A 27,564-nucleotide genomic window follows, 5' to 3' on the forward strand; every position below is an offset into this window, starting at 1 on the left:
ACCAACCCAATAACTTTGAAACATTAAACAGGGATTCCTTCTCCAAACTAATCTCTTGAACAACCCCTTGTTTCAATTTCAACACTGAATGCACTTATTGTTAGTCACTCTGGATAAGGGTATCTGCTAAATGACAAGATTGCATACTGTAACCCTGCCCTGACCACAGAGTCCATCCATTGAGAGTTTCTTCTCTTAGGTCTTAGGTAAGGTTGGTGGGACTGTGACATAGGCCCAGAGTTTCACATCACTCTGTCAGACTGTGTTCTGCTGACTCTAGGCAGCTGATTGTGATCTCCATCAGGGGCTTCGGGGGTAGAGAGCCGTCCTATTAGGGACAGACTCCAGGCCCAATGAAACCAGGGTGTATTTATAACCAATGTTCCCTCTCCCCAGGACTGCTGTGCAGAAGCAATATCAACGCGTGCAGAGAACCACGAGATTGGACTCCTCAACGTTCTATAGCTTTCACTGTTAACACTATCAACGTTTCCCTTCACTGTGGAAATTGCGATCGAATCAATGCAATATTAGCCACTTTCAATGCAACGTACCGAAACTAAACAAACTATGTAAGACTTAGAATGCAAAAACTAACTATGCAAAGAGATTTTTGTTGTAGGCAGAACGCATCGAGTAGGATTGCATTGACTGGCACCACTCAGGCATGTGCTGTACACAGACCGAGAAAGCGAGAGCTACATGAAGTGTCATGTGCACTTGTGTTCATATCCTTTGAGACTGAGTCAATTATTAGCCCAGTTATAGGTCATTTGTAGTCAGCAATGGGGGAGTGATTTTGCTTCCTGCAAGAGCACAAAACATGTGCAGTTCTTATGGAGCCAGATAGCTGCCAAAAGGTTGAACGTACGTATCGTTAGGATCGTAAGAAAATCCATATGTAAATTGTTAGGATCGTAAGGAAAACCATTCCTGAAACATGAAACGTTTACATTACATCTGTAAACGTACAAACCCTATGAATGAACACTTTCAATTCTTACTGCAGGCCTCCAGAAGGGCATCTTTTGAGACGGAGGGGGGCTTTTCTGAAAGGCGCCCGGCACTGCATGGATCCAAAGCTATCTAACTGGGCAGCAGCCTCGCTGTGAGAGGGAATAGCCGAAACGGAGACTACATGAGACCACTGCAGCAGAGTTATTGTCGATTTAGCCTACGTTTTAACCTCTCCCTTGTTCATTTCAATGTCCTATATATGTGTTCATGACTGGATTCATATGAAACAAATCAAAAATATTCTTTACAAATATATTTTGAGTGGCAAAGACTCCAGTGGGATCATACATAGTTCATAGATTTACCAAACATCTATTATTATGCTGTTTCATTATTCCTGGTGGATACTACTGGTTATGAGTCATTATTCCTGGTGGATACTACTGGTTATGATTCATTATTCCTGGTGGATACTACTGGTTATGAGTCATTATTCCTGGTGGATACTACTGGTTATGATTCATTATTCCTGGTGGATACTACTGGTTATGATTCATTATTCCTGGTGGATACTACTGGTTATGATTCATTATTCCTGGTAGATACTACTGGTTATGAGTCATTATTCCTGGTGGATACTACTGGTTATGATTCATTATTCCTGGTGGATACTACTGGTTATGATTCATTATTCCTGGTGGATACTACTGGTTATGAGTCATTATTCCTGGTGGATACTACTGGTTATGATTCATTATTCCTGGTATATACTACTGGTTACGAGTCATTATTCCTGGTGGATACTACTGGTTATGAGTCATTATTCCTGGTAGATACTACTGGTTATGATTCATTATTCCTGGTGGATACTACTGGTTATGATTCATTATTCCTGGTGGATACTACTGGTTATGAGTCATTATTCCTGGTGGATACTACTGGTTATGATTCATTATTCCTGGTGGATACTACTGGTTATGCGTCATTATTCCTGGTGGATACTACTGGTTATGAGTCATTATTCCTGGTGGATACTACTGGTTATGATTCATTATTCCCGGTGGATACTACTGGTTATGAGTCATTATTCCCGGTAGATACTACTGGTTATGAGTCATTATTCCTGGTAGATACTACTGGTTATGAGTCATTATTCCTGGTATATACTACTGGTTATGAGTCATTATTCCTGGTGGATACTACTGGTTATGAGTCATTATTCCTGGTAGATACTACTGGTTATGAGTCATTATTCCTGGTATATACTACTGGTTATGAGTCATTATTCCTGGTGGATACTACTGGTTATGAGTCATTATTCCTGGTAGATACTACTGGTTATGAGTCATTATTCCCGGTGGATACTACTGGGTATGATTGCAGAAAGAGCCCAGAGAATGGGATGGTGCAATATTGAATGAGTCATATGTTGATAAGGTGCATGCATGCATGGGGATGTCTACGTCACCCAGAGATATGTCCACGTCACCCAGAGATATGTCCACGTCACCCAGAGATATGTCCACGTCACCCAGAGATATGTCCACGTCACCCAGAGATATGTCCACGTTGTAGAGATAGACCTAGCGGACAAACTTCACTGTTGTAGACGTAACACAGCCAGGGCCATCTAGACTCACGCTGGAGAAACACATCCATTACATTATCTACCTAAATGTGAAGTAAACTCAACTGACGAGTAATAGAGAGAACATGCAGGATACCTTTTTCTGGTTTCCCTGTTGTTTTTATACGGTGTTATATTTGTTTGCGTATTTACTCCTCACAGGCTGTTTGGTGTATGTTTTTTGTTGTTGTTGGTGAGATGAAACTGGGCAGAAAGCGTTCAGCCTTGCGTTTTCCTTTCCGCGCGCGGTCTGTCATTCAGTATGCTGGCAGTATCCGGGTCGGGATGCATGGCTGACCCGACATGATACGGACGCAGGCTCCGAGTGTTCCTCATAGCTGGGCTCTGGTATCACTACCACAGGGCCGACTCGGCTTTCAACCTCGCTCGCCGGCCGGAGAACTAATTGGACATTAATGGCTTACTTTGGGCCACTCTGTTTCTAATCACTCAACACCCTGCCATCAGGACAGCTTTAAATGAGACAGGACTATGTGCTTAAACATGTCATTAACATGTACTTTAATGTGTAACTAACATGCACTTTAATGTGTAACTAACATGCACTTTAATGTATAACTAACATGTATTTGTTAACCATTGATCACATTTGTATGGCCTGAAGGGATATTGGCTATCTGAAATAGAATGTACTTGCTCTACAATATAATTGATATATAATGCATTTGATAAAAATGGAATTGATAATGGCATTGGCCATCCTCTCATCATAGAGGTCACATGTAAATACACGGAGTATCTCTCAGTCCCCACCTGTCGCCCAGTGTCTGGGTCAGACTGTCCTTTCCCCTGGTGTCTCCATCAGACCAGGAGGAATGGCATCCTCCCTATGGTGCAACACTGCCCCGTTGAGACACCAGGCGATTTTCAGTCGTTAACCACAATGTGGTCGTCGAACTGCCACCTGTTTCTTTGACGGTTGTATTCTGACTGTCGTGTTGTGGACTACACACGTCACACGTTCAGTGTTTAGTTTACTAAACAACAGTCAAAATATGGATGCTAGATATGTAAAACTGTAATAATGTTTTGAACTCTTATTTTTACAGTATTTACACATAAACCAATGCACCATTATTATCTTCTAATAACTTTCTGGTACTCCTTCTTCCTGACAGTAAAGTAGAATCCACGACCAACCTCCCACTGGTTGCTTAATAAGTGACCCCTGGATTTAGGTCACCAGCTGTACTGTACTCTACTTCCTGTAGTGTTCGCAACAGTCAAGAGCAGAGGAAACTGGCCTCTCAGCCGGGCCACAGGGCTTTTGTTGTTCCGCGTCGCAAGGCGTTGATCCCTGAGCTGTCTGCTCGGCTCCTGTCTGTCGGTCTGTCTCTCTGTCTTCCGTTGTGATGCAGATCTGTTCCCTGAAGGACACACTCATTGACTGGCATGTAAACACACACGTGTACAAGCTGTCAGTATTTGTTTTGATGGTGTGGGACACATGTTATGTAAATACTGAGACATACACATGAATGTATTTCACATGGTGTGGCATGACGCTGTACGCACACTCTCTCTCACACACACATAGGGATGACACAATTATTGTATAACTGCGTTAAAAAAAAAACCCGACCTCATGAAGTTGGCTGAGAGAATGCCAAAAGTGAGCAAAGCTGTCATCATTCAAAGGGTGGCTACTGTGAAGAATCTCAAATATCAAATATATTTTGATTTGTTTAACACTTCTTTGGTTACTACATTATTCCATATGTGTTATTTCATAGTTTTGATGTCTTCACTATTATTCTACAATGTAGAAAATAGTAAAAAATAATGTGTGTGTATTTTGGAACGAACAGCTGACTGTAGACTGTACGGCCTGACATTTGTGCGGTTGAGTCTGTTTCCGCGATAATATAGACTCTTAACAACGTGATGAAACTTTGCTGCCCCTTGCTGAAACAAGAAAGCTGTTGTAGTAAACAGTATATAGAATGGGCTTGGAACCTTGACCACTGGCAATATGACTGGTAAACTCATGGCTGCAATGACATGCCTGGTATTGTGACGCAGTCATTTCCATGGTAATGTAGAATGTTCATTCAAATGACGTTAACTGATGTGGCTCATGCAATGGAATGTCTTTTTTTTTTTTTGTATTGTCAGTTGAATCAACAAATCACAGCACATATTGATGGGTTAAACTTCCTGATTTGACTTCCTGCTTTGCTATCATTGACCTGAATATGGACGCCGGTCTATTCATTCTATTTATATGGCAGCACATGCAGTCAGGAGGAAAGGAGAAAATGTGCGACACAAATAAACACAATTCTATTTCGATTTTTTTTTTGTCATTCGGACGGTTGTTATGGAGACCGCAGTCATTTTGGCTGGCCAATTACCGTCATCCAAAATTCCATCACATCCCATCAGACACATGCGCTCGACACACACGTGTCTGATAGATAGGGGTCATAGTGGTAGCTGAAGTTAAATAAGGAGGGGACTGTGGCATGTTAACACCGAGTATTAGGAACAAACCACTGTGAGGGGGGTCGCGTGTTGGACGATGGCTTCATGATGACATGTCCTTCACGGTGACATGTTACTATTGGCAGCCAGTCTTCTCATTGTGACATTACAGGCATATCTATCAATCCTTGACGACTGACCAGGCCTCTCTTGCGGAAGAGATGTCTATCTCAATGAGACTAACCCGGATAAACACGGCAGCTGTAGAGACCTATTGTAGTCTCCGTTCTTCTTTCTGAACGTGTGAAGAAGAACGAAGAGGAAGCCGCTGCTACATATAGAAGAGTGGGTGTGAAAAGAAACACAACACCCTACACTAACTTCACTGCTGTCTGCTGTCAACAATATAATAAAACTCTCTTTTTGGCTTCCACCAGCTCCCCGTGCAAATCCAGTCACATGACAACGGCTGTGAACATCTGGATGGAGTATTGTTTCTGAGGAGAGGAGGAGAGGTTTTGGTATGCAGGTTAGGCCATGGATGTTAATGGAATTGGGGGGGGGGGGGGGGTTAAGAGTGGTGTGATGAATCACACTTGGTCCTCCAATACCAACAAGACCAAAGAGATCTGCATAGACTTCAGGAAGCACCCACCTCTGCAGGTCAGAACATAGAGATCGTAAAGGAATCTACAAATGTACAGACCTGATCTACAGAGATCTTTAATGTTGACTGTACTACATTGACTTTGTTTTTACAAATCTTTCATTTGAGAATATTTAAACTTTTTGTGTTTGTTTGTTGGTTTGGCAATCCTACCGTCAGCCAGAGAAATATGCTGAGAAGGATTGTCACCACAGCAAGCAAGGTAGTAGGAGTCAAACAGACAGGCTTGGATGAGCTCTTTAAGGTCAGGGCCTTCAGCAAGGCTGGGCGGCAGGGTAGCCTAGTGGTTAGAGTGTTGTAACCGGAAGGTTGCAAGTTCAAATCCCTGAGCTGACAAGGTACAAATCTGTCGTTCTGCCCCTGAACAGGCAGTTAACCCACTCTTCCTAGTCTGTCATTGAAAATATGAATTTGTTCTTAACTGACTTGCCTAGTAAAATAAAAAAGGCTCACAAAATCATTTTTGACCAAAGACACCCCCTGTACCCGGTCTTTGAACTCCTCCCCTCTGTTTGCAGGTACTGTATAGCCCCTACCCCTCCCCTGGCAGGAAAACACAACTAGATAATCATTTGTGCCAGGTGTGATATCCCTCATAAACAGCCCGGGTTCATGTTCCTATTGACTCAGTGAGGCCAGCAGGCTAGTCTCTTTAAAAAAAACATGTTTTTATTGCTATGTAACTGTTAGGAATGTTGTATTGTCAATCTGTTTTTCTACTGTATTTAAACAGCACTTTAATGTGTACATGATACTGCAACAAAATGTCCACATGGGGACACAGTCAGTTAGGTAGAATTTTGGATGGAGATAGCAGTGCCCTCTGATTTCAGGGGCTTTCCCTTGGCAGGAGGATGTGGTGGGGTCGGCGGGTAGGGAAACGAGGGGACCGGGTGCAGATTTCTTAGGCATGCTCTCTGCCCTGACTCCTCTGTAGCTCATATAACTCAGCTATGCATACCAACTCACAATCCAAGACTAAGCATAAACTCTCACTACCACACGCGGGGAGAAAGAGAGGTGGAGGGATGTTTTGTTATGTGTCTCTGGCATACGGTTAGTTGCATGTGGAACGCGTTAGGGATTCTATATACGTTTTCTAAGGGCTGCTCTCTCATTCAATGATCAGAGGTGTGTGAAAGAGATGTTCCCTCAAGTCAAGGCCCACAACTACATCCAGACTCTATAGTAGTGTAGGTGGCTCCCTTTAGAACTGCTGTGGACTAGGATTCCTGTGTCACCACATAACCAATCCACTTTACCATTCAACAATGCCATTGTCTGACTGTGGGAAGTGCTAGCTGTCTATCGAGGACATCAAATACATGTGTCATGCTGACTAACTGTAGAAGATACTTTTGGTAATGTTGTGTACGTGGACACCTGCTCGTCGAACATCTCATTCCAAAATCACGGGCATTAATATGGAGTTGGTCCCCCCTTTGCTGCTATAACATCCTCCACTATTCTGGGAAGGCTTTCCACTAGATGCTGGAACATTGCTGCGGGGACTTGCTTCCATTCAGCCACGAGCATTAGTGAGGTCGAGCACTGATGTTGGGCGATTAGGCCTGGCTATCAGCATTCCAATTCATCCCAAAGGTGTTTTGATGGGGTTGTGGTCAGGGCTCTGTGCAGGCCAGTCAAGTTCTTACACACTGATCTTGACAAGCCATTTTTGTACAGTCCTCGCTTTGTTTATGATGCTAAAACAGGAAAGGGCCTTCCCCAAACTGTTGCCACAAAGTTGGAAGCACAGAATCGTCTAGAATGTCATTGTATGCTGTAGCGTTAATATTTCCCTTCACTGGAACTAAGGGACCTAGCCCGAACCATGAAAAACAGGCCCAGACCATTATTCCTCCTCCACCAAACTTTACAGTTGGCACTATGCATTGGGGTAGGTAGCGTTCTCCTGGCATCCGCCAAGTCCAGATTTGTCTGTCGGACTGCCAGATCTCAAAGTGTGATTCATCACTCCACAGAATGCATTTCCACTGCTCCAGAGTCCATTGGCAGGGAGCTTTACACCACTCCAGCCGACACTTGGCATTGCACATGGTGATCTTAGGCTTGTGTGCGGCTGCTCGGCCACGGAAACCCATTTCATGAAGCTCCCGACAAACAGTTTTTGTGCTGATGTTGCTTCCAGAGGCAGTTTGGAACTCGGTAGTGAGTGTTGCAGACTATTTTTGCACGCGATTTCAGCACTTCGTGGGACCGTCCTGTGAGCTTTTGTTGCCTACCACTTCGTGGCTGAGCCGTTGTTGCTCATAGACATTTCCATTTCACAATAACAGCACTTACAGTTGACCGGGGCAGAAATTTGACGCATCCTATGACGGTGCCACGTTGAAAGTCACTGAGCTCTCCAGTAAGGCCATTCTACTGCCAAAGTTTGTCTATGGACATTGCATGGTTGTGTGCTCAATTTCATACACTTGTCAGCAGTGAGTGTGGCTGAAATGGAAGAATCCACTATTTGAAGGGGTATCCACATACCTTTTGTCTGCCTGTCTGTTTAATGTCCTTTGACCACTTCCTCCTAGCTACATTTTGTATTGTCTTCTAGAAAGGGGGAGGAGGAAGTAGACTGGTTTCCAAGGCGAGTGAAAGGTCACTCAAACCCATTTAGAAACGTGGCGTTGTGGATTTAGTTGGCGGCCGGGTGGTAATCCATTTCGGCGCTAGAAAGCAGTGGTGTGTGTCCGGGCGAAACAGGTGCGTTCTCAGGAGCTGCTTAGCCACCCCCTTGATCACTGTCCAAAACTGACCGTGGCTATTATTACACATCGCAGGAGACCCAGTAGCACTGAAAATAATGACCTTTTTTACTTAGCTTTTTCTGCCTCTCTCTTGACTCTTTTCAAAAGGCAATGGGGTCATGCAGGCCTATGAGGGTTATGGGTTCAGTTTCTCCATCAGCACCTAATTTGTAAGGGCTACGGTTCACTTACAGTACGGTAGCTGCTGCTCTCCTCTCTGTGCCCTCACTGCTGTCTGTCCCAGTTATTGAGCGATCGGTCTGGTAACCTTCACACGTGTGGCGATGCTAATAGCCTGTTTCATGTCACTTGACGGCTCGACATTTTGTCTCTCAGATTCCGCCTGTGGAGTTGGGAGGCGTCTTTCATGTTTGTCCTTGGCATCAAATGGATGAGAGAGATGTAGGTCTTTACACATCACATGTGTATAGAGTCATCACATTTTGCCCATGAAGCTTTGCAAATGGTACAGATGCAATTCTGAGGTAAAGTACAGTAGAAAATGAATAAAGAAGTTTGTAATTGTAGTGTACCGTGGAATGCTTGCACCAGTTGCAGTGTTGAAGAAGCATCAGATTGACAGGAAGAGTCAGTTCTTTATCAAACAGGAAGTTCATCCAAGGTGACAGAAGTGAGACAAACCAGTAGTCGTCTTCTTATTGGCTGTCGATATGGCCGGGTGCTCTGCTGTTTCTCAGGACATCTCAGTCTGGAGGTTCCCATTAAAGTCCAGGGAAGAGGAGAGTATATGCTGAAATAACATTGAAAGTAGTGCTGGGTACAAAGATGAACAACTTAACTCTCTTCACCCTGCTGCTGCTTACAGGAAACCAATATGTCATTTTGTAAATTGTAAGACTTAACCTCACAAAGCCATGGAACATTTTAAAGTTGCATACAATTAAAAAATATATATATATTAATTCAGGTATCACAGTTATCTTATTATAAATTGGTGTGTTTTGAGCACTGAATGCTGATTGGCTGACAGCCGTGGTATGACAAAACATTTATTTTTACTGCTCTAATTACGTTGGTAACCAGTTTATAACAGCAATAAGGCACTTTGGAGGTTTGTGGTACATGGCCAATATACCAAGGCTAAGGGCTGTATCTAGGCACTGCGTTGTCATGACTAAGAACAGCCCTCAGCCGTGGTATATTGGCCATATACCACACACCATGAGTCCAATGTGGAGGGACTGTTTGAGCTGGCTGTTGTCTCTCTCTCTCGGCTTCTTAACACAGACGTGCGTCACAGTTATAGTCTTCCCCACATTAAACATAGACCTGTGTCACAGTTATAGTCTTCCCCACATTAAACATAGACCTGTGTCACAGTTATAGTCTTCCCCACATTAAACATAGACCTGTGTCATAGTCTTCCCCACATTAAACATAGACCTGTGTCATAGTTATAGTCTTCCCCACATTAAACATAGACCTGTGTCACAGTTATAGTCTTCCCCACATTAAACATAGACCTGTGTCACAGTTATAGTCTTCCCCACATTAAACATAGACCTGTGTCATAGTCATAGGGTGCGTTCGAGCAGATCACTTTTGTCAAGTCTGTGACCATCGTCTTTCACCGCCTTTCAAAGTGTGTTGCATTATGGGGATGAAAATTGTCCGACTTGCACCCACATGTCGACTGCATGAACTTTTTAAAAATCTGATGATCAATGGTCGTGAAGTTTTGAGTTCAGTCGACTGCAACTTTCTGCAGTTGGTCTTTACCAGCTTCATCCTGCAGCCAAAACCTGCATAGTGGTAGGCTCTATTGTCAACCAATCATCATTAGGCTGTTTTTGTTTGACCCACACAAACGTGACCAAAGACGTGACTGAAAAAGGAACCAACTTTGCCGAAATTGCTATATTTCTACAGTGGATATGTACAAATGTTGATATTTTGATTGTACAATGTGTACACACACTTCCAGTTTGCGAGTGTGTGATATGGGGGTTGGAGACATGTTTGTGTTTTTTTATCAATCCCCATTAGTTGTTGCCAAGGCAGCAGCTACTCTTTCTGGGGTTTATTGTGGATCCCTATTAGTTTGGGTGACAGGGTAGCCTAGTGGTTACAGCATTGGACTAGTAACCGCAAGGTTGCAAGTTCAAATCCCAGAGCTGACAAGGTACACATCTGTTGTTCTGCCAATGAACAGGCCAGTATTAAAATGTATCCACTCACTACTGGGTAAGAGCGTCTGCTAAATGACGTAAATGCAATCGACTGGTTGGTGACCTCTGGTCTAAGGGGTCACTGAAGAGGAGTAGAATAGTAGCCTGGTTACAGATGAGTTTGTGCCAACTCCTATATGAGAATGGTGTGACAATGATTGTAGGAATTAGCAAGGTAACACAAACGCATCTGGAACCAGGCATGCATTATCACCTGCTGCATTAGCATTCAATGCTAGCATTATCACCTGCTGCATTAGCATTCAATGCTAGCATTATCACTCTCTGCATTGGCATTCATTTTCATTCATGGTTAGCATTATCACCCTCTGCATTAGCATTCAATGCTAGCATTATCACTCTCTGCATTAGCATTCATTTTCATTCATGGTTAGCATTATCACCCTCTGCATTAGCATTCAATGCTAGCATTATCACCCTCTGCATTAGCATTCAAGGCTGGCATTATCACCCTCTGCATTAGTATTCGATGTTGTTTCTCATGAGTTCATAGGGAGAGGAGTCTGGCTCTTTGCTGCTTCACAAGGCTCTTCCTCCCCTAGGCCATGAGACACATGAGGAAACCGTTAGAAACCGCTCAGACCAGTGCTTAGTGTGTATACTCTGTTTGTTCTCTACTCTCTCTATCTCTGTGTGTACTCTCTCTCTCTCTGTGTACTCTCTCTCTGTTTGTACTCTCTCTCTCTCTGTGTACTCTCTATCTCTGTGTGTACTCTCTCTCTGTGTGTACTCTGTGTAGTCTCTCTTTCTCTCTCTCTCTCTCTGCCTCTCTCTCTTTCTCTCTCTTTCTCTCTCTTTCTCTCTCTTTTTGTTTCTGGCTGCACACATCACATCCCCTGTTCCGTCGTTGATCCAAGCATTCCAGGGACGCCAGGCCATGAGGAGTGTCTCCTTTTCTGGAAGTTTTTGGATCGGGTCTCGTGTGCTGCCTGGTTGCATTTAGCTTAATTTTCCTCCTCTCTCCTTTGTTTTTGCCCATCTAGGCAGATGTTGATGAGATTGATACGGATCCCCATTAGAGACAGCTTGTCTTACTGCGGTCCGACAGAAAACAAAAAATACATTTTTACATTTGATTAATTTAGCTGACACAGCGAGTGCATACGTTCTCATACTATTCTGTTGAACATTACAGACAAAATACACCACTCTGTGGTGGACTGGGGTTGTGTTGGCTGATAGGCAGTGGGACTTGGGTTGTGTTGGCTGATAGGCAGTGGGACTGGGGTTTTGTTGGCTGGTGGTTGGAGGTTGATAGGTGTTGGGACTGGGGTTGTGTTGGCTGGTGGTGGGAGGTTGATAGGTGGTGGGACTGGGGTTGTGTTGGCTGGTGGTGGGAGGTTGATAGGCAGTGGGACTGGGGTTGTATTGGCTGGTGGTGGGAGGTTGATAGTCAGTGGGACTGGGGTTGTGTTGGCTGGTGGTGGGAGGTTGATAGGTGGTGGGACTGGGGTTGTGTTGGGAGGTTGATAGGTGGTGGGACTGGGGTTGTGTTGGCTGGTGGTGGGAGGTTGATAGGTGGTGGACTGGGGTTGTGTTGGCTGGTGGTGGGAGGTTGATAGGTGGTGGACTGGGGTTGTGTTGGCTGGTGGTGGGAGGTTGATAGGTGGTGGACTGGGGTTGTATTGGCTGGTGGTGGGAGGTTGATAGGTGGTGGACTGGGGTTGTGTTGGCTGGTGGTGGGAGGTTGATAGGTGGTGGACTGGGGTTGTGTTGGCTGGTGGTGGGAGGTTGATAGGTGGTGGACTGGGGTTGTGTTGGCTGGTGGTGGGAGGTTGATTGGTGGTGGGACTGGGGTTGTGGTGGGAGGTTGATAGGCAGTGGGACTGGGGTTGTATTGGCTGGTGGTGGGAGGTTGATAGGCAGTGGGACTGGGGTTGTGTTGGCTGGTGGTGGGAGGTTGATAGGTGGTGGGACTGGGGTTGTGTTGGGGTGGTGGGAGGTTGATAGGTGGTGGGACTGGGGTTGTGTTGGCTGGTGGTGGGAGGTTGATAGGTGGTGGACTGGGGTTGTGTTGGCTGGTGGTGGGAGGTTGATAGGTGGTGGACTGGGGTTGTGTTGGCTGGTGGTGGGAGGTTGATAGGTGGTGGACTGGGGTTGTGTTGGCTGGTGGTGGGAGGTTGATAGGTGGTGGACTGGGGTTGTGTTGGGAGGTTGATAGGTGGTGGACTGGGGTTGTGTTGGCTGGTGGTGGGAGGTTGATAGGTGGTGGGACTGGGGTTGTGTTGGGAGGTTGATAGGTGGTGGACTGGGGTTGTGTTGGCTGGTGGTGGGAGGTTGATAGGTGGTGGACTGGGGTTGTGTTGGCTGGTGGTGGGAGGTTGATAGGTGGTGGACTGGGGTTGTGTTGGCTGGTGGTGGGAGGTTGATAGGTGGTGGACTGGGGTTGTGTTGGCTGGTGGTGGGAGGTTGATAGGTGGTGGAACTGGGGTTGTATTGGTTGGTGGTGGGAGGTTGATAGGTGGTGGACTGGGGTTGTGTTGGGAGGTTGATAGGTGGTGGACTGGGGTTGTATTGGCTGGTGGTGGACTGGGGTTGTGTTGGCTGGTGGTGGGAAGTTGATAGGTGGTGGGACTGGGGTTGTATTGATTGGTGGTGGGAGGTTGATAGGTGGTGGACTGGGGTTGTGTTGGCTGGTGGTGGGAGGTTGATAGGTGGTGGACTGGGGTTGTATTGGCTGGTGGTGGGAGGTTGATAGGTGGTGGACTGGAGTTGTATTGGCTGGTGGTGGGAAGTTGATAGGTGGTGGACTGGGGTTGTGTTGGCTGGTGGTGGGAAGTTGATAGGTGGTGGGACTGGGGTTGTATTGATTGGTGTTGGGAGGTTGATAGGTGGTGGACTGGGGTTGTATTGGCTGGTGGTGGGAGGTTGATAGGTGGTGGACTGGGGTTGTATTGGCTGGTGGTGGGAGGTTGATAGGTGGTGGACTGGGGTTGTGTTGGCTGGTGGTGGGAGGTTGATAGGTGGTGGACTGGGGTTGTATTGGCTGGTGGTGGGAGGTTGATAGGTGGTGGACTGGGGTTGTATTGGCTGGTGGTGGGAGGTTGATAGGTGGTGGACTGGGGTTGTGTTGGCTGGTGGTGGGAGGTTGATAGGTGGTAGACTGGGGTTGTATTGGCTGGTGGTGGGAGGTTGATAGGTGGTGGACTGGGGTTGTGTTGGCTGGTGGTTGACTCACGTGTAGCTTGTAGGTTAACTTCAGTACAGGATATTCCAGTGTGTTTCAACAGAGCACATTCAGACCCAAACTTATGTAACAGCCTGTGTCAGCCTCAACCAAGAGCAGAGCTGCTTTGCCATTTCAGCCCCTCAATCCCCTTACTATGTGTGTGTGTGTGTGTGTGTGTGTGTGTGTGTGAGAGCCTGTGATCGGCAGGGCTTGTGTTTTACAGGAGAAACTTGATCCTTTTGACTCTGTATGGGCGGCACTTGAGAAATGTGGCTTGTGTTTGCACCCGTGTGAATTTCTAAGTGTTGACCCCTGTCTGGGAAAGCAATGCGCCCCAGCACTGTGCACAATTACCGTATAACAGACCACCATGAAAATAAAATATCCTCCATAATCATTAAATAAATACAGATTCCAGACGTCATGCTTGGCATTCAGGCCAAAGAGTTCAATATTGGTTTCATCAGACCAGAGAATCTTTTTTCTCATGGTCTGAGAGTATTTAGGTGCCTTTTGGCAAAGGACACGAGGGCTGTCATCTGCCTTTTACTGAGGAGTGGCTTCCGTCTGGGCACTCTACCACAAAGGTCGGATTGGTGGAGTGCTGCAGAGATGGTTGTCCTTCTTGAAGTTTCTCCCTTCTCCACAGAGGAACTCTGTCAGAGTGACCATTGGATTTTTGGTCACCTCCCTGACCGAGGCCCTTCTCCCTGATTGCTCAGTTTGGCCGGCGGCCAGCTCTTGGAAGAGTCTTGGTGGTTCCAAACTTCTTCCATTTAAGAATGATGGAGGCCACTGTGATCTTGGGGACCTTCAATTCTGCAGAAATGTTTTGGTACCCTTCCCTAGATCTGTGCCTCGACACAATCCTGTCTCTGAGCTCTAGCTCTTCGACCTCATGGACATGCACTTCAACTGCACTGTCAACTGACCAACTCACTGGCTTTGGTTTTCAACTGCACTCTGACAACTGCACTGTCAACTGCACTGTCAACTGCACTGTCAACTGCACTGATCTTATATAGACAGGTGTGTGCCTTTCCAAATCATGTCCAATCAATTGAATTTACCACAGGTGGACTCCAATCAAATTGTAGAAACATCTCAAGGATGATCAATGGAAACAGGATGCAACTGAGCTCAATCTCATAGCAAATTGTCTGAATACTTATGTAAATGTATTTTTATTTTATTTATAATAAATTAGCAAAAATGTCAAACTGTTTTCGCTTCGTCATTATGGGGTATTGTGATGTCATTATGGGGTATTGTGATGTCATTATGGGGTATTGTGTGTAGATTGCTGACGATTTTAGAATAAAGCTGTACCGTAACAAAATGTGGAAAAAGTCAAGTGTTCTTTGTTACTTTCCGAATGGTGTGTGTGTGTGTGTGTGTGTGTGTGTGTGTGTGTGTGTGTAAATGAATGGAATGGAATCTCTAACCCTGGCAATTTGACTGGTAAACTCATACATACGCAATGGCTTACAATGGCTGCCTGGTATTGTGATGCAATAATTTCCATGGTAATGTAGAATGTTCATTCAAATGATAACTGATGCAGTGGAATGTGTTTTCAGTTGAGTTGAATCAACAAATCACAGCACATATTGATGGGTTCACTTCCTGATTTTACTTCCTGCTTTGCTCCTATGGGTACAGTGCACCCATTATACTATCATTGACTTGTTCTATTCATTCTATTTCTATGGCAGCACATGCAGTCAGGAGCGGATGAGAAGAGAAAATGTGGGTCTTTAAAAAAAAAAAATCTATTTGAATGGTTATTACGGTGACCGCGGTCATTTGGCTGGCCAATAAGCGTCATCCAATGTTCCATAACCGTCACAGCCATTACCCACAATCCCAGCTGCTTTTCTATCAGTTCAGTGAAGATTCTGCTGTACTACCACACAGATAATGACTTTTGCCATGCCTCAAGGCACCATGGGTAGGAGAGTGTCCAGTTGTCACCGTTGCCACGCCGCCTCACAAACTCAAATTTGGACTCCCGTCAAACAGAAACCAAAATGTTGGCGGCAGGTCAATCATAACAAAAACTGACAGCCGGGCGAATAAACATTAGCTTTATATTTAAACTGGGAATCAAGATGCATCTCCTCACTGTCGTTTCATTAAGGAAGTTAACACTCAGGGACATTCATCTTTAACACGTTTAACAATGTGCTTTTTTTGTTCCACTTATCAAGTAACGTCCAACTTCAGTTTTATGGCCTCTGGATTTGGATGAATTTCTTTGGAAAATATTTCAGTTTGAAGTAATTGGAACGAAGAGAAACTGTAAGTCTGTTTGTTCCTATACTAAGTGGAAGACCAGTGTCAGGTGTGTGTTCCTGTACTAAGTGGAAGACCAGTGTCAGGTGTGTGTTCCTGTACTAAGTGGAAGACCCGTGTCAGGTGTGTGTTCCTGTACTAAGTGGAAGACCCGTGTCAGGTGTGTGTTCCTGTGGAAGGCCCGTGTCAGGTGTGTGTTCCTGTGGAAGGCCCGTGTCAGGTGTGTGTTCCTGTGGAAGGCCCGTGTCAGGTGTGTGTTCCTGTGGAAGACCCGTGTCAGGTGTGTGTTCCTGTGGAAGACCCGTGTCAGGTGTGTGTTCCTGTGGAAGACCTGTGTCAGGTGTGTGTTCCTGTGGAAGACCCGTGTCAGGTGTGTGTTCCTGTGGAAGACCAGTGTCAGGTGTGTGTTCCTGTGGAAGACCCGTGTCAGGTGTGTGTTCCTGTGGAAGACCCGTGTCAGGTGTGTGTTCCTGTGGAAGACCTGTGTCAGGTGTGTGTTCCTGTGGAAGACCAGTGTCAGGTGTGTGTTCCTGTGGAAGACCCGTGTCAGGTGTGTGTTCCTGTGGAAGACCTGTGTCAGGTGTGTGTTCCTGTGGAAGACCCGTGTCAGGTGTGTGTTCCTGTGGAAGAACCGTGTCAGGTGTGTGTTCCTGTGGAAGACCCGTGTCAGGTGTGTGTTCCTGTGGAAGACCCGTGTCAGGTGTGTGTTTCTGTGGAAGACCCGTGTCAGGTGTGTGTTCCTGTGGAAGACCCGTGTCAGGTGTGTGTTCCTGTGGAAGACCCGTGTCAGGTGTGTGTTCCTGTGGAAGACCCGTGTCAGGTGTGTGTTCCTGTACTAAGAAGTGTTAAGTGGAAGACCAGTGTTTAATTTGACACATGCCCCTCTGGATTTTAAGTGCTTTTGCAAGGCTCTCTCGCTCCCCTCTCTCTCTCTCTCTCTCTCACTCACCTCTCTCTCTCTCGCCCCTCTTTCTCTCTCTCTCTCGCTCCCCTCTCTCTTTCTCTCGCTCTGCGCTCTCCGCTCTCTCTCTCTCCCGATCTCTTCTCTTCTCTCTCTCCCTCTCGCACCCCGCTCTCAATCTCCTCTCTTGGTCCCAGCTATCCTCCAGTTAACGACTAGCTGGCTAATGAAATGTGTCCTAATAGTTGTGCTGAGGACCTGAAATAGTAGACCGTTGAGAATCGTTATTTACTGTTCTTTGAAAGTGGCTGGCCTGTCCAGTTGAGTTATGACACTGCCATATGGTTACAGTTGACAAGGAGCTAGTTTGTTCCAAGTTGACGTCACGCCCCTTGTATACATGTGCTCACATGCTATTGTTGCCTTGATACTGTTGGGGGCGTTGATACTGTCGGGAGCGTAGTTACTGTCTGGGGGCCTTGATACGGTCGGGGGGCCTTGATACGGTCGGGGAGCCTTGGTACGGTCGGGGGGCCTTGGTACGGTCGGGGGGCCTTGGTGCTGTCGGGGGCCTTGGTGCTGGGGGCCGTTGGTGCTGTAGGGGGCGTTGGTGCTGTAGGGTGCGTTGATGATACTGTAGGGTGCGTTGATACTGTAGGGTGTGTTGATGATACTGTAGGGTGCGTTGATACTGTAGGGTGCGTTGATGATACTGTAGGGTGCGTTGATGATACTGTAGGGTGCGTTGATGATACTGTAGGGTGCTTTGATGATACTGTAGGGTGCGTTGATGATACTGTAGGGTGCGTTGATACTGTAGGGTGTTTTGATACAGTAGGGTGTGTTGTTGATACAGTAGGGTGTGTTGATGATACTGTAGGGTGTGTTGTTGATACTGTAGGGTGTGTTGTTGATACTGTAGGGTGTGTTGATACAGTAGGGTGTGTTGATGATACTGTAGGGTGTGATGATACTGTAGGGTGTGTTGATAAAGTAGGGTGTGTTGTTGATACTGTAGGGTGTGTTGATGATACTGTAGGGTGCGTTGATACTGTAGGGTGCGTTGATGATACTGTAGGGTGCGTTGATGATACTGTAGGGTGTGTTGTTGATACTGTAGGGTGTGTTGATGATACTGTAGGGTGTGTTGTTGATACTGTAGGGTGTGTTGATGATACTGTAGGGTGTGTTGTTGATACTGTAGGGTGTGTTGATACAGTAGGGTGTGTTGATGATACTGTAGGGTGTGATGGTACTGTAGGGTGTGTTGATACAGTAGGGTGTGTTGTTGATACAGTAGGGTGTGTTGATGATACTGTAGGGTGTGTTGATGATACTGTAGGGTGTGTTGTTGATACTGTAGGGTGTGTTGTTGATACAGTAGTATGTGTTGTTGATACAGTAGGGTGTGTTGTTGATACAGTAGGGTGTGTTGATGATACTGTAGGGTGTGTTGTTGATACAGTAGGGTGTGTTGTTGATACTGTAGGGTGTGTTGATACAGTAGGGTGTGTTGATGATACTGTAGGGTGTGTTGTTGATACAGTAGGGTGTGTTGTTGATACAGTAGGATGTGTTGTTGATACTGTAGGGTGTGTTGATGATACTGTAGGGTGTGTTGTTGATACAGTAGGGTGTGTTGTTGATACAGTAGGGTGTGTTGATGATACTGTAGGGTGTGATGATACTGTAGGGTGTGTTGATGATACAGTAGGGTGTGTTGATGATACTGTAGGGTGTGATGATACTGTAGGGTGTGTTGATGATACTGTAGGGTGCGTTGATACAGTAGGGTGTGTTGATGATACTGTAGGGTGCGTTGATGATACTGTAGGGTGTGTTGATGATACAGTAGGGTGGGTTGATGATACAGTAGGGTGTGTTGATGATACTGTAGGGTGTGTTGATACAGTAGGGTGGGTTGATGATACTGTAGGGTGTGTTGATGATACTGTAGGGTGTGTTGATGATACTGTAGGGTGGGTTAATGATACTCTAGGGTGGGTTGATGATACAGTAGGGTGTGTTGATGATACTGTAGGGTGGGTTGATGATACAGTAGGGTGTGATGATACAGTAGGGTGTGTTGATGATACTGTAGGGTGTGATGATACTGTAGGGTGTGTTGATGATACTGTAGGGTGGGTTGATGATACAGTAGGGTGTGATGATACAGTAGGGTGTGTTGATGATACTGTAGGGTGTGATGATACTGTAGGGTGTGTTGATGATACTGTAGGGTGTGTTGTTGATACAGTAGGGTGTGTTGATGATACTGTAGGGTGTGATGATACTGTAGGGTGTGTTGATGATACTGTAGGGTGTGTTGATGATACAGTAGGGTGTGATGATACAGTAGGGTGTGATGATACAGTAGGGTGTGTTGATACAGTAGGGTGTGATGATACAGTAGGGTGTGATGATGATACAGTAGGGTGTGTTGATGATACTGTAGGGTGTGATGATGATACAGTAGGGTGTGATGATGATACAGTAGGGTGTGATGATGATACAGTAGGGTGCGATGATGATACAGTAGGGTGCGATGTTGATACAGTAGGGTGCGATGATGATACAGTAGGGTGTGATGATGATACAGTAGGGTGTGATGATGATACAGTAGGGTGTGTTGATGATACTGTAGGGTGTGATGATGATACAGTAGGGTGTGATGTTGATACAGTAGGGTGTGATGATGATACAGTAGGGTGTGATGATGATACAGTAGGGTGTGTTGATGATACTGTAGGGTGTGATGATGATACAGTAGGGTGTGATGTTGATACAGTAGGGTGTGATGATGATACAGTAGGGTGTGTTGATGATACTGTAGGGTGTGATGATGATACAGTAGGGTGTGATGTTGATACAGTAGGGTGTGATGATGATACAGTAGGGTGTGATGATGATACAGTAGGGTGTGTTGATGATACAGTAGGGTGTGATGATACAGTAGGGTGTGATGATACAGTAGGGTGTGTTGATACAGTAGGGTGTGTTGATACAGTAGGGTGTGATGATACTGTAGGGTGTGTTGATGATACAGTAGGGTGTGATGATACAGTAGGGTGTGTTGATACAGTAGGGTGTGTTGATACAGTAGGGTGTGATGATACTGTAGGGTGTGTTGATGATACTGTAGGGTGTGATGATACTGTAGGGTGTGTTGATGATACTGTAGGGTGTGATGATACAGTAGGGTGTGTTGATACAGTAGGGTGTGTTGATACAGTAGGGTGTGTTGATACAGTAGGGTGTGTTGATGATACAGTAGGGTGTGATGATACAGTAGGGTGTGATGATACAGTAGGGTGTGATGATACTGTAGGGTGTGATGATACAGTAGGGTGTGTTGATACAGTAGGGTGTGTTGATGATACTGTAGGGTGTGATGATACTGTAGGGTGTGTTGATGATACTGTAGGGTGTGATGATACAGTAGGGTGTGATGATACAGTAGGGTGTGATGATACAGTAGGGTGTGTTGATACAGTAGGGTGTGATGATACAGTAGGGTGTGATGATACAGTAGGGTGTGTTGATACAGTAGGGTGTGTTGATGATACTGTAGGGTGTGATGATACTGTAGGGTGTGTTGATGATACTGTAGGGTGTGATGATACAGTAGGGTGTGATGATACAGTAGGGTGTGATGATACAGTAGGGTGTGTTGATACAGTAGGGTGTGATGATACTGTAGGGTGTGATGATACAGTAGGGTGTGTTGATACAGTAGGGTGTGTTGATACAGTAGGGTGTGATGATACAGTAGGGTGTGTTGATACAGTAGGGTGTGTTGATACAGTAGGGTGTGATGATACAGTAGGGTGTGTTGATACAGTAGGGTGTGTTCATACAGTAGGGTGTGATGATACTGTAGGGTGTGTTGATACAGTAGGGTGTGTTGATACTGTAGGGTGTGTTGATGATACTGTAGGGTGTGATGATACAGTAGGGTGTGATGATACAGTAGGGTGTGTTGATACTGTAGGGTGTGTTGATACAGTAGGGTGTGTTGATACTGTAGGGTGTGTTGATGATACTGTAGGGTGTGATGATACAGTAGGGTGTGATGATACAGTAGGGTGTGATGATACAGTAGGGTGTGTTGATACTGTAGGGTGTGATGATACAGTAGGGTGTGATGATACAGTAGGGTGTGATGATACTGTAGGGTGTGATGATACTGTAGGGTGTGTTGATGATACTGTAGGGTGTGTTGATGATACAGTAGGGTGTGATGATACAGTAGGGTGTGATGATACAGTAGGGTGTGTTGATACAGTAGGGTGTGATGATACAGTAGGGTGTGATGATGATACAGTAGGGTGCGATGATGATACTGTAGGGTGTGATGATGATACAGTAGGGTGTGATGATGATACAGTAGGGTGTGATGATGATACAGTAGGGTGTGATGATGATACAGTAGGGTGTGTTGATGATACTGTAGGGTGTGATGATGATACAGTAGGGTGTGATGTTGATACAGTAGGGTGTGATGATGATACAGTAGGGTGTGATGTTGATACAGTAGGGTGTGATGATGATACAGTAGAGTGTGATGATGATACAGTAGGGTGTGTTGATGATACTGTAGGGTGTGATGATGATACAGTAGGGTGTGATGTTGATACAGTAGGGTGTGATAATGATACAGTAGGGTGTGTTGATGATACAGTAGGGTGTGATGTTGATACAGTAGGGTGTGATGATGATACAGTAGGGTGTGATGATGATACAGTAGGGTGTGTTGATGATACAGTAGGGTGTGATGATACAGTAGGGTGTGATGATACAGTAGGGTGTGTTGATACAGTAGGGTGTGTTGATACAGTAGGGTGTGATGATACTGTAGGGTGTGTTGATGATACTGTAGGGTGTGATGATACAGTAGGGTGTGATGATACAGTAGGGTGTGTTGATACAGTAGGGTGTGTTGATACAGTAGGGTGTGATGATACTGTAGGGTGTGTTGATGATACTGTAGGGTGTGATGATACAGTAGGGTGTGATGATACAGTAGGGTGTGTTGATACAGTAGGGTGTGTTGATACAGTAGGGTGTGTTGATGATACTGTAGGGTGTGATGATGATACAGTAGGGTGTGATGTTGATACAGTAGGGTGTGATGATGATACAGTAGGGTGTGATGATGATACAGTAGGGTGTGTTGATGATACAGTAGGGTGTGATGATACAGTAGGGTGTGATGATACAGTAGGTTGTGTTGATACAGTAGGGTGTGTTGATACAGTAGGGTGTGATGATACTGTAGGGTGTGTTGATGATACTGTAGGGTGTGATGATACTGTAGGGTGTGATGATACAGTAGGGTGTGATGATACAGTAGGGTGTGATGATACAGTAGGGTGTGTTGATACAGTAGGGTGTGTTGATGATACTGTAGGGTGTGATGATACAGTAGGGTGTGATGATACAGTAGGGTGTGATGATACTGTAGGATGTGATGATACAGTAGGGTGTGTTGATACAGTAGGGTGTGTTGATGATACTGTAGGGTGTGATGATACTGTAGGGTGTGTTGATACAGTAGGGTGTGATGATACAGTAGGGTGTGTTGATACAGTAGGGTGTGTTGATACAGTAGGGTGTGATGATACAGTAGGGTGTGTTGATACAGTAGGGTGTGATGATACAGTAGGGTGTGTTGATACTGTAGGGTGTGTTGATACAGTAGGGTGTGTTGATACTGTAGGGTGTGTTGATGATACTGTAGGGTGTGATGATACAGTAGGGTGTGATGATACAGTAGGGTGTGTTGATACAGTAGGGTGTGTTGATACTGTAGGGTGTGATGATACAGTAGGGTGTGATGATACAGTAGGGTGTGATGATACAGTAGGGTGTGATGATACTGTAGGGTGTGTTGATGATACTGTAGGGTGTGATGATACAGTAGGGTGTGTTGATACAGTAGGGTGTGATGATACAGTAGGGTGTGATGATACAGTAGGGTGTGTTTTCCCAGTCCTCTGTTTGGTTTAGACCCCCTGCTCCATCTCTCCAGAAACTCCCGATCCTTAGATTACAGTAGATCCAATATTGAGTTAAGGGATCAGAATGTGTTAACATAATGCAGTGACGTGTATGAAAGTGTCCACGTACAGGTGAGAGTAAAGTACACATGGTGTGTTGTCATTGGATAATGCTAGCTAGCCAATGAATGAAGCCACGGGAATTTCTGGTGAATAGTGCAATCTTTGGCCAGGGTACGTTGGAGGAAGAGCTGGTGGGAAACCCAGACCCATGTGTCTGCCGTAGCTCTCCTCTGACTACCACGTAATCTACACCAACCACCGGAACCAGCAGGCACCCACAACCACACGCAGATCCAGCGTTACCCAGCGTCCCCGGTGTCTGTATGCATGCTTGTGTTGTTAGTGTGAGTGTGTGTGTGTGTTAGCGAGGGATCTGTGCCTAAGGACAACTACAGAATGAGAAATGACAATGCTTTTTTCTTTTAGCTCGCCAGTTAATTGCTAGGTCCCAGTCAGTAACTGTGGTATTAGCTGTCTGAGTAGATGTCATGGTTACTTACTACTGCTACTCTCTGCTTCAGTTCTTTGACGTTGGTGTTCTTTTACCTTGTAATAAAGAGGTGTATTTTGATGCACTGACTATAGCTGTTCTCTCTGTTCTGGTGGTTTATTTATGGACATGGAGAAGGGAATTAGTGTCGTGTTGATGATAACGTCAATAATTGATATTGTCGTTAAGGTTAAGGAGAACCGGTACACTGTATCAGTTAGAAGGCAACAAGATAACACCAGGGACAACCAATAGCGCAAGCAACCAACACACATTTCACATGAATGGAAAACATCTCTTGTTTATGTCACCTCGAAATAGACTTCCTCCTTTTATTTCCATTCATCTTGCCGCCCACTCAACCAGGATGCTTTGTGATCCTGCGAGCGCTGAGATTTTTTCCTGCGAAGCCAGAGACGGCATACCACCAGACGACCGCCACACACAGGAAGTTGCCTTCATAAACAACGTGTCCTCATAAACCCACAAGCAGATGTCGTCGTGAAACCCACATACACTTTCAAATCACTCCTTTTACAAACAGCACCAGAACCAGTTGTACCTGCTCTGTCAGCAATACTTAATGGATTCAGATGTTTCCATATGCATCCAGGACATCTTTCTTCAGAAGTGCAGATGGGACATTTTACTGCAGATGTGACATTTTACTGCAGATGTTTAGCATAGTTTCATATTGGCAGTAAATTTGCTGTAGTTGTAACAGTGACAGGACTACAGTACACATTTGCTCTGAAACAAGATGTTTCCTTCATGTTGTGAGTTTGTTCGCATGTGTGTGAAAGAGCGAGCGAGAGGAAGACGTTCCATTTTTGAGGTTTTCCAAGATAAGCCAACTGGTTTCCAGGGACTATTTTTAGCTCACAGTTCTCAAATTTGACCCCTTTTGGGTCGTATTCTGACGGGTGTTTTTATTTATCATGAGTCCCCCGGAACACTGTGTCACCACGGATCACTTCACTTCCTGTCACATGGGTCATTGTAGGGTCAGCACGTCACACACATACACTTGCGCACTGAGAATGATGTGACACACACACACACACACACACACACACACTGAAAATGACATCTGAGAGGAAGGGAATGGGAAGGTGAGTTTTGTGTTCCTGAATTGCAGCAGGTGGCCTACCCAAGTTCCATTTGTTATTTTCCAAGACTTTTGATAATAACTCAACACATTTCTCAAATTGGGCTCAACTTAAACAAAATAGTAGTATTACTGTACAAGGTCTACAGGGTTTTTGTCTTCTGTACAGCGATAAAACATGAACATCACCATCTCTTTCCTGGGTGGACAGCATGGCATGTCTTTGTAGAATGGATGTGCTGTAAGAAGTGGTGAGAGAGTTGGACTTGAGACCCATGGTTGTTGTCACACTGATGCAATACGGAATGCACTTAGCGCTTAAGATATCACCAGGTAGCCAAATAGATGCTATGTAAATATGTAAATTTCTGTGACGGAGGACGCCTGCTAAGCAAATGAATTATATGACCTTTGTAAACATCATTTAGATATGCTAAAGCCTCCTTCAAAAACGTTTTGTCTTCATGACAAGTTGCATTTCACTATTTACCTGCATTACTTTGATTATAATGTCAATGATTTCCTGAAAATATTTTATATGTATTTTTTCCAGTTAAGCGATATCGTCCAATCACGCGCCCTTGCCAATAGTTTTGCCAAGTAACATGGGTTTCTTACCCAGTGTCCTCTTACCTGTACTTAGCCTGGGCTGTGGTCCAATCAAAAGTCAATGTTTCCTTTTATCCATACAGTTAACTACATCATTTATAACATAGGGATGCAGCAGAGATAATGCTATGACCTGGTCTAAAGCAGAACACCAGTCAGTATCTGGTGTGACCACCATTTGACTCATGCAGCACGACACATCTCCTTCGCATAGAGTTGATCAGGCTGTTGATTGTGGCCTGGTGAATGTTGTCCCACTGCTCCTCTTCAATGCTTGTGCAAAGTTGCTGGATTTTGGCAGGAACTGGAACACGCTGTTGTAGACATTGATCCAGAGCATCCCAAACATGCTCAATGGGTGACATGTCTGGTGAGTGTAAAGGCCACGGAAGAACAGGGACATTTTCAGCTTCCAGGAATTGTGTACAGATCCTGGCGATATTATCATGCTGAAACATGAGGCGATGGCGGATAAGTGGCACAACAATGGGCCTCGCTCGTCACAGTATTTCTGTGCGTTCAAATTGCCATAAATAAAATGCAATTCATCCATGAAGAGCACACTTCTCCAGCGTGCCAGTGGCCATCGAAGGTGAACATTTGCCCACTGAAGTCGGTTAGGATGCACAACTTTGTTCCTGACCTGTTTGGAGAGCTCCTTGGTCTTCATGGTGCCGCTTGCTTAGTGGTGTTGCAGACTCTGGGGCCTTTCAGAACAGATGTGTGTGTATATAATGAGATCATGTGACAGATCATGTGGCACTTAGATTGCACACAGGTGGACTTTATTTAACTAATTATGTGACTTCTGAAGGTAATAGGTTGCACCAGATCTTATTTAGGGGCTTCCTAGCAAATATTCACGCACCACTTTTCCATTTTTTAAAATATATTTTTGAAATATTTTGAAACTATTTTTGATTTCACTTAACCAGTTTTGACTATTTTGTGTATGTCCATTACATGAAATCCACATAAAAATCTATTTACAGGTTGTATTGCAAAAAAATAAGAAAAACGCCAAGGGGGATGAATACTTTTGCAAGGCACTGTAGGCTGTACTGCTGGACTCATTTGCTGTAGGATTCTCTCGAGCACAAATGAAAACAATGTGGCCTCTTGGGATGTGAGAGGAATATCATACCAGACTGTAAAATGGAAACATTGCTGGAAGAGGGCTTCTCAGACGTGATGTTTTTGACAGGATACAATAGTGCCCATGCGGAAATCCAATGACACAGTTTTGCTCTCTGATGCTGTTAAATGTCTTCAATACAATCTCTAGAATTAAGTTTGAAAATTTCAGACATTCATTTTTGAGAGGCTCTGTTCTTTGCAACCTTGGAGTGACGTGACCTTGTGGTACAGCACTATTCACCCATTGCACAGTGTTTTTAAAAACAGATCATGTCAAATAAATATGTACATAATAAATCATTTAAATAATACATCATGTAAATCTGTCTGGACGTGAATTGTGAACATCTGTCAACGTCTCGCCAAATGGATGTTTATAGATGTGATTATACCATGGCATTATGGAATTCTCATTTCTGATTGGCTTGGAGGGCATTCTAGAGCGTTCATTATTTCCTTGCAGTGCACGGTTTATCTGCACGGTCAAATTCAATGGCTATAGTTCATTCTTACATGTTCTATATTTGAGCTGCTTTTGAAAGCAAAAGTCAAATTTGGCATTTGTTGAGTTAGATTTTCCTTAATAGCAAGCTAGGACTTATGGTTTGGTTAGCTAAACTAACAAGTCTGTGTTTGGTTATCAAGGCAACTACTGTATCTATCTAGTCAACTCGCAAGCTACTTCAGTGGATGTTGAACACATTTCTTGTGCCAAATTAAAGCATTTCTGGCGGAAAATGTGTTAAATTATAGCCATGGTATAACGGGGATAATCAAATAGGGGCTCTATGCGTTCTCTGGAAAATAATATATCTGTGGAAGCTGAGTTCTGCCACTTCCACGCCATTCATTATTTAGCATAAAATGCATAGGCCCTTACTTAATACACAAGACTTGATGCCTGCGACCTTTAACCTGAGTATGACCTATAACATTTGATCTTTTGAACTCTCTCCAGACCCCTGTCTGACAGTGATGCCTCCATGCATGGGTGCCGCAGACCGTTTCAGCCTGGAGGCCCTCCGGGTCATTCACAAACAGCTGGATGACGACAATGACGGGGGAATCGAGGTCAACGAGAGTGTAGAGGTGAGTCATACTAAAACTGGATTAGTCTGTATG

The 27,564-nt window shown here is 44.9% G+C and overlaps 1 protein-coding gene across 2 annotated transcripts in view; it reads left to right on the top strand.

Annotated features, from left to right (window-relative positions):
- Positions 1 to 27,564, top strand: part of LOC115127583 (stromal interaction molecule 2-like) — a 113,163-nt gene that overhangs the window by 15,146 nt on the left and 70,453 nt on the right. For both annotated transcript variants that reach the window (XM_065021957.1, XM_065021958.1), the window contains exon 2: positions 27,401 to 27,531. In XM_065021957.1, the coding sequence (XP_064878029.1) occupies positions 27,401 to 27,531 (131 nt within the window). The remainder of the gene's footprint in view (positions 1 to 27,400; positions 27,532 to 27,564) is intronic.

Source organism: Oncorhynchus nerka, linkage group LG8, assembly GCF_034236695.1.
Source record: "Oncorhynchus nerka isolate Pitt River linkage group LG8, Oner_Uvic_2.0, whole genome shotgun sequence".
In the NCBI taxonomy this organism is placed as follows: Eukaryota; Metazoa; Chordata; class Actinopteri; order Salmoniformes; family Salmonidae; genus Oncorhynchus; species Oncorhynchus nerka.